At 39.9% G+C, this 7,446-nt stretch overlaps 2 protein-coding genes across 2 annotated transcripts in view; both read right to left on the bottom strand.

Annotated features, from left to right (window-relative positions):
- Positions 1–2,458: 2,458 nt before the first annotated feature.
- LOC103518776 (zinc finger RNA-binding protein-like) lies at positions 2,459–4,939 on the bottom strand. The gene is made up of 4 exons (XM_008483859.3): positions 4,618–4,939; positions 3,588–3,900; positions 3,107–3,325; positions 2,459–2,470 (listed from the first exon to the last, which is right to left on the bottom strand). The coding sequence occupies exons 1-4, from the start codon at positions 4,665–4,667 to the stop codon at positions 2,459–2,461; spliced, it is 594 nt and encodes a 197-aa protein (XP_008482081.1). The 5' UTR covers positions 4,668–4,939.
- The window catches only part of LOC103518775, a 7,075-nt gene continuing 4,401 nt past the window's right edge, over positions 4,773–7,446 (bottom strand). Inside the window, exon 5 of the mRNA XM_008483858.2 lies at positions 4,773–4,792. Within this exon, the coding sequence (XP_008482080.1) occupies positions 4,773–4,792 (20 nt within the window). The remainder of the gene's footprint in view (positions 4,793–7,446) is intronic.

Below are 7,446 nucleotides of genomic sequence, written 5' to 3'. Positions count from 1 at the left end.
CCTCTTTGAATAATAACTCCAAATACTTCATTCACACAAAGGTAATTCTCTTTCCTTTTCCCTTGTTCAGACGGGGTCGGCGTTTTTTGTTAGCCCCTCAATCAGCCCTGGGGGTGATTGCTTTGGGGCTTTGGGCTGACATATTTATGGTTATGGCCTTTTGGCTACTAAAATTTCACGAGTGCAAGGGAAATTTCAGTCTGGTATCCTCGCTGTTTAAAGTCCCCCAGCCAGAATAAGCTGGTCTAGACTCTTTGCTTTGATGTAAATGGAGTATTAAAAATGTTGCCTTATTTTCTGTGTTAATTGTAAAAAGTAGATTCTTTTAATTTCTTTTGTAAATGTTTGTAGTAATAGATACATATGCAATAAGACTCATGTTATTTTTTACTTTCTATTATTTCTATTGATTGAAATTCTTGATTTTTTTTTTTTTTTATTCTTTTCAAGAATTGTCATATTTAACTTTGTGCCTTGGAAATGAAAGAAACTTAATCCTAAGTGCTTTAGCAAGAAAATAAAAAGTCCTTTGCTCAGGGCTCAGGGCACTTTTTCTTCAAGTAACAAACGAAGAAAATTGTACTGATTATAAAGACCATTTTGAAAATTTTTCAAAATTTACAAACTTAATTGGTACTCTTGCACATTTGAAGACGAAAATTATTAAATTTATTGTACAAAATATTTCTTTTTATTTACAATAATTTTCAAGCTGACACTATTTTTCTGCATTTTATTGTTTCTGTTCAGATTCAAAATTATATTTTATGTATTTCACCCCAAGATAAATTTATATTTGTACAAAATATTTTCTATTTACACCTTTTACAAAGCCAACACTATTTTTCTACCTTTTTTCCTTCAAAATGATATATTTTATCTTTTGATTATAGTTACAGGGATGTTTTTACTTTTTAAAAATGAAATAATTAAATTCAAAATTGTCAATGGCCATATTTTATTAATTTACTTACTTAGTGGTATGTAATACATTGAATATGGCAAATGATACATTGAATATGACTACATTAACTGATATGAGATACTTTCTTTATGTCAGGAGTGAGAGAAATTGCAAAGGTTATTCCTTATTGAGGTGCTTAAGGCCACTCCCACTTGTCGTGAGTTTCATCCGATTTTTTCCGAATGTCCTGTAGGGAACATAATTTAAATGAGAGCGTTCCCACTACACGATTTTTTTCCGACACAATGTCCTTATAGGCAATATAAGATGAGTGTTCTTACAGGCCGCAGGTTCGATTCCCGCCCGGGGCGGATTTTATCCTGATGGGATAATGTTCGTTCTCGGAACGGCTGGCTTTCCTGTCTACCTGTCTTCCTTCTCTCTTCGATTTCGGGACGATAAGACCATAGCAGTTACAGTTCCCTCTGTCAAACCTCTTAAAAAAATTTCCTTCTCTCTTCGATTTCGGGACGATAAGACCATAGCAGTTACAGTTCCCTCTGTCAAACCTCTTTTTTAAAAAAATTGAATTTCCTATTAATAACCTGGGGGGGGCCTTTTATGTTTCAGAAATCATTCGTGGAAACCTATCTATCCCGTATGAACCAAGGGTTTCACTGAAAACTCTCTGTGGAATCTGTGGTAAAATCGGGCATTACTGCATTAAGTCATGTCAGAGATGTGGTTCTGCTAGCTTTTACAGGCCCCACTCAGGCCGGGTGAGGTCCATGTGAGTAGACGGGTAGCTTGTCCCCGAATGCAAGGTAAAATCTCCGTCACTAAACACCTTGGCTGTTATACAGTGACATACCCCGAAAAAGTAATCAATGATTACTTTCGTTTCACTGAAAACTCTCTGTGGAATCTGTGGTAAAATCGGGCATTACTGCATTAAGTCATGTCAGAGATGTGGTTCTGCTAGCTTTTCCAGACCCCACTCATGCTAGGTGAGGTCCATGTGAGGAGACGGGTAGCTTGTCCCCGAATGCAAGGTAAAATCTCCGTCACTAAACACCTTGGCTGTTATTCCGCGACATACCCCGAAAAAGTAATCAATGATTACTTTCATTTATTTTGAGAATCAACCACAGAAAAACATTGTAATTTAAGATTACAAGGCAAACACCTCGTCAAATTTGTCTCCAGCTTTATTATTTTTGACGATCTTTACGAAAAAAATACATTTGGACAGTTATATTTTTCATGAGAATCATCAATTGTCATTGAAGTATTTGAAGTTGAGAAACGTCCAGCGTGGATAAAACTGGGACGGGTGACCGATATATCGCCGGATATAATTGTCGTTTTTTTTTTTTTTTTTTTTTTTTTTTTTTTTCGAACGACACAAAATGTCCTTGTAGGCAATGCAATATGAGATTGTTCTTACTACACGCGACACGATTTTTTTCCGAACAATATCGACAAGAGGTAACGGGCCTTTATTAAGGTGCTAAGCCTTCTACCATGGTGCTAAAAGATGTTAAGTGTTTCCTGTCAGTTGATGTACTGAAAATCATTCAAATGAAAATTAAATATTTTAATTGAGGTAGGTAATTTTATGAACTAGATGCACAGTATTATTTTTTAAGATCGGGGAAAAGGAACACCGGAACTAGTCGCAAGTCGCCGTTCGGCCATTCCACTAGCATTGTGTCAATCAGATCAATTAATCATCATCATCTACCTATCTACTCGCGTGCACGGTAATTCCTTTTTCTAACTGTAATCTTAACGATAGTCCTTGCTCTCCCGAACAGTTAGCCACCCAAGGCAATTACTATTGTAATATTGTACCTACTGTTAAAAATATGAATAAATAAAGCACTATTAATACTACTACTAATACTAATCATCATAAGGACCTGTGCTTTTCCTTTGAAGCATGATAAACCCTTACCAACCTCCAGCTAGTCACTTGTCTGCTCCCTGTTTGAGGTCCCCTAGCCAAACTGCTCCTGTGCTAAGTGCTACATTAGACTTGTGTGGTCTGTGTCCACCTTAGTAGTAGCCTACTGCTGGAGTAAAGGGACTTATCAGTCCTATGCGAGCAGTATAAATAAGCACTATTATTATTATAGTACGTGTGGTCTGTGTCCACCTTATAGTAAGCATGTCCTTCCTCATCAATATACTATTGTTTACCTTATTCTGATTCTGCACAGTGCTATAAGCAGAAGCTCCATATGTACTGCCAGCCGAGGCTGAGCCATAGGTTTGAGTTGAATAGGCCGGTTGAGTAGTTGCTTGGAGCCCGGCAACCGAGGCTGGCTTCTGCACTGCAGGCTGAGTGGAACGTTGACCTGGCTGTGAGTAAGTGTACACTGCGGACACAGCAGGTGCTGGTTTTTGGGCTGAGCTTGCCTGGAAAATAAAAGGTGACCAAGTGAGATTTTAAAAGTGTGCTTCTATCACATGAACAATGGTTAGGTTTCCAATTAAAAGTCAATTCCATTTGTTTTCATTTATTTAAAACTTCTGATTTTAAAATTTGTTTAGATTGATTTCTTGTTGGCTGAATTTAACATTAAAAAGAAATAAACAATTTTAATCAAAAGTACCTAATCAAATCATTTAGACTTTCAAATCAAACAAAAACAAGAGAACACAAGTATTAAATTCATACCTGAGTCCATCCACTGTAATCCGTTGTAGAATAACTTGCTGCAGAAGCCACAGGTTGCTGATAATAGGTCTTGCTCGTATCATATGCCTGAGCAGCAGTTCTTGCATACCCATAATCATATGTTGTAGCTGAGGCCGCAGTTGGAGCAGCCGAAGGAACCGCATAAGCAGTAGTTCCGGCCGAGTAATCATAGCCGGTAGCTGCCCTCTGAGTGGTGTATGTAGCAGCGGGAGTACTTGCCCCGGTTGGAGCTACCGCATATCCTCCCTGTGCTTGATATGCTGCGGCAGCAGCAGCTGCTCCAGGGGTAGCACTGGACGGAAGAAAGAATAATATTGTATGGCATTACTTAAACCCACCTACAAGATGTTTACATTACTTATTTTACTCAGTAATTGTTTGAAAGCCAAGACAATGAAAAAAAAAGCTCATTTTTGTGTATGTAACCATATAATGACACTGGACATTGCTCATTTGTGACAGCTAATTTTCTAAGCAATTTTTCATTGTCATGACTTCTAAACAGCTAGTACCTTCGTCCATCCTCTCTACAAGCCCAACCCATTTGTATCTACCCTCTTATATTCTTTCCCAATCGTCCCACTTTCACCATTTTTCTGAATAAATACCTAGTCATTTTTCACTCTGTCCTTTCTTGTTAGCCTACACATTCAGGGCAACATTCTCATCTCTGCAACTTCTCTCTAATCTTCAACCTTTGTTTTAAAAGCAAGATTACCTAATTTTTCATTTTATTTTTTCTTACATTTAGGGCACAAATAGGACAAACATAATGAGTAAACTGCATGAAATACCAGCATAGTAAGATAAAATTCCTCTTGGATTTCATCAGAAGTCAGAATAAAGTTTTCATTTGCGTTCATATCGCAGGCGGATACGCCGGATACCCGGGTTAGGTTAAAAACAAAATGGCGATACCGGCGATCAATACCCATGGAGGCAGTCATGCAAACTTTGGTTCTTTCAGCCTAAATTCTTGCCCTGAACGGCCGAATCTTGGAAAACTTACGTGTATTGGGTTCCACTGTGGGTAAATCCAAAGTAATTATTGGCGGCCATGGCCAATTAGCTTTTCAGATCAAGAAATGAAGAGATTTCTCTCTGTCAGCGATTGAGATGGCGACACAAGAACCAAGAAGCTCACTGTTCAAAATTCCAACAGTTTTAGCACATTTGAAAAGTTTCTAGTCAATAAAACACGTTAATTGGCAATCAATAAGTGTCACTTAATGGGTTTTACCCAGGAAAAGCTTTATTTTAGAAATAAAACGTCAGACGTCTAATAAAAGTCACACCATGAAAATTTCAGACGGCCACGAAAATTTCGCAGTTCGCTGAGGCTTCGGGCATGATCGGCGATTTCCGAGAAAGGCGAGTTTTTTCCTCGGAACGTGACGTCACGACAAACCCGTTTCGGTCACGAAGGGCCAGTTGCCAAATGTCTTTTTTCCCAAATGTCTTGTAGGCAATGCAATTTAAATGAAATTGTTCCGTTGTCAGCCTAGTTAGCTTGGTTGGTAGCGCGTCTGCCTTGTAGGCGCTAGGTCGTGGGTTCGATTCCCGCCCAGGGCGGATTTTATCCTGAAGGGATAAGGTTAAATTCCATACCTCGGCTGGGATTGAACCCACGCCCTCCTGTTTACCAGGCGAGCGCCTTGACCACTACACCACCGAGGCAGGAATTATATACCATTTAATGCAATATTTGACGATACCAGTAGCTACCTAAAAAGTATACTTCTTACCTTCGATTCAGCCTAGTTAGCTTCCAAGCTTTCTTGTAAGCGCTAGGTCGCGGGTTCAATTCCCGCCTGGAGCGAGGAGCGACCTTTATCCTAAACAGATAAGGTTCTTTGTTGGAACGACTGGCTTTCTGTTATGCTGTCCTCTCTTCAATTTCGGGTCGACACCTAAGTGCGTGGCGACAACGGTGACCTATGCATACACCATACTCGCCGAGACCACCGCAGAAAAAATACCCAGCTCAATTTCTTGATTTCCCGCGAGGGTCAGTACTATGGTCAAGGCTCCGTTGAGGACACTTCTATTCATTAGCATGGTTTGTTTATTTTCTCTTGGGTCGGTACTAGGCGAGGGTCGATAGTTTTGGTTCTCCTTTGTGGACGCTGTAACTGTAGGGTCTTATCGTCCCGAAATGGAAGAGAGAAGGAAGACAGGATAGGAGAAAACCAGCCGTTCCGAAAACGAACCTTATTAGGGATGTAAATGAGTTGCAAATATATCGATAAATCGATATATCGGCCCCTCAAATATATCGATATCGATATAGGGCTCCGTTGAGGACACTTCTATTCATTAGCATGGTGTGTTTTCTCTTGGGTCGGGCCCAGGCTATGGTCCATGGTCGGTTCTCCGTTATGGACACCTACTATGTTGTGCTTTCCTTTCGGAAACGATTCCGATGGCGCGCCATCTTGGATTTCCTATGGTTTAGTACAGGGGCTATCACGCCAAAAGGGAAACGAGCTTCAGAAGAGAGGAAATGCACAAAGGAAAATAAGGTACAACTGTACAAAAAACAATAATAGTAAAAATCGAGATAATGAAAGTAACGTGACGACAGGATTTCGCCTTCACGGCTCCGTTGAGGACACTTCTATTCATTAGCATGGTGTGTTTTCTCTTGGGTCGGGCCCAGGCTATGGTCCATGGTCGGTTCTCCGTTGTGGACACCTACTATGTTGTGCTTTCCTTTCGGAAACGATTCCGATGGCGCGCTATCTTGGATTTCCTATGGTTTAGTACAGGCGCTATCACGCCAAAAGGGAAACGAGCTTCAGTAGAGAGGAAATGCAAAAAGGAAAATGAGGTACAACTGTACAAAAAACAATAATAGAAAAATTCGAGATAATGAAAGTAACGTGACGACAGGATTTCGCCTTCACGACAGGTGAAGTGAAGGCGAAATCCTTCCTCTACTAAAGGATTGGTTTGGCCGTCCAGCGCGGGAATGGGGCAAGTGTGGAGGGGACCTTCCCAGCTGGAGACAGATTTGACGAGGTGTTTGGCTTGTAATCTTAAATTACTATGTTTTTCTGTTGTATTTAATTTGTTCAAATATATGGCAAAAGATAAACCGGATAAACGTCGCGTCTCATGGCACAAACCCAATCAAAATCAAAAGATGCAGTGAAAGAGAAAAAAGAAAAAGGCGAAATGGGGCTCAACCAAATGACAATTTTTTTCGAGATAGAGTCCTATTCCGATGTAAAAGTACCCAAAAAGTGCATTGGCGCACTCAAAAACATCCAAAACGGTCCCTAAATCCCCTAAAATGTCGCTAAAAGGTCGCAAAAAAAATAACGTTGAAACAGCCATGGTTTACGACCTCGCATGAACTGAAGTCATCACGAAAAAATGGCTGCCCGCGAAAATTATAGAAGCTCAACCAAATGACAATTTTTTTTCGAGATAGAGTCCTATTCCGATGTAAAAGTACCCAAAAAGTACATTGGCGCACTCAAAAACATCCAAAACGGTACCTAAATCCCCTAAAATGTCGCTAAAAGGTCGCAAAAAAAATAACGTTGAAACAGCCATGGTTTACACATGAACTGACGTCATCACGAACTGACACATGAACTGACGTCATCACAAAAAAATGGCTGCCCGCGAAAATTATAGGGGCTCAACCAAATGACAATTTTTTTCGAGATAGAGTCCTATTCCGATGTAAAAGTACCCAAAAAGTACATTGGCGCACTCAAAAACATCCAAAACGGTACCTAAATCCCCTAAAATGTCGCTAAAAGGTCACAAAAAAATAACGTTGAAACAGCCATGGTTTACACATGAACTGACGTCATCACGAACTGAC

Source organism: Diaphorina citri, unplaced genomic scaffold (assembly GCF_000475195.1).
Source record: "Diaphorina citri unplaced genomic scaffold, Diaci psyllid genome assembly version 1.1 scaffold2354, whole genome shotgun sequence".
Taxonomy (NCBI): Eukaryota; Metazoa; Arthropoda; class Insecta; order Hemiptera; family Psyllidae; genus Diaphorina; species Diaphorina citri.
The sequence above is the reverse complement of the archived record's forward strand: the minus strand, read 5'-3'. Positions and strand labels throughout refer to the sequence as shown.

Bases quoted from the DNA above. Each gene is read 5' to 3' on its own strand.
- LOC103518776 (XM_008483859.3), bottom strand. From the start codon at position 4,667: ATGGCCGCCAATAATTACTTTGGATTTACCCACAGTGGAACCCAATAC. The intron at 3,901-4,617 runs GTAAGTTTTCCA...TCTTCCGTCCAG, and splicing joins CACAGTGGAACCCAATACAC to TGCTACCCCTGGAGCAGCTG. The intron at 3,326-3,587 runs GTATGAATTTAA...TTTATTTTCCAG, and splicing joins ATTACAGTGGATGGACTCAG to GCAAGCTCAGCCCAAAAACC.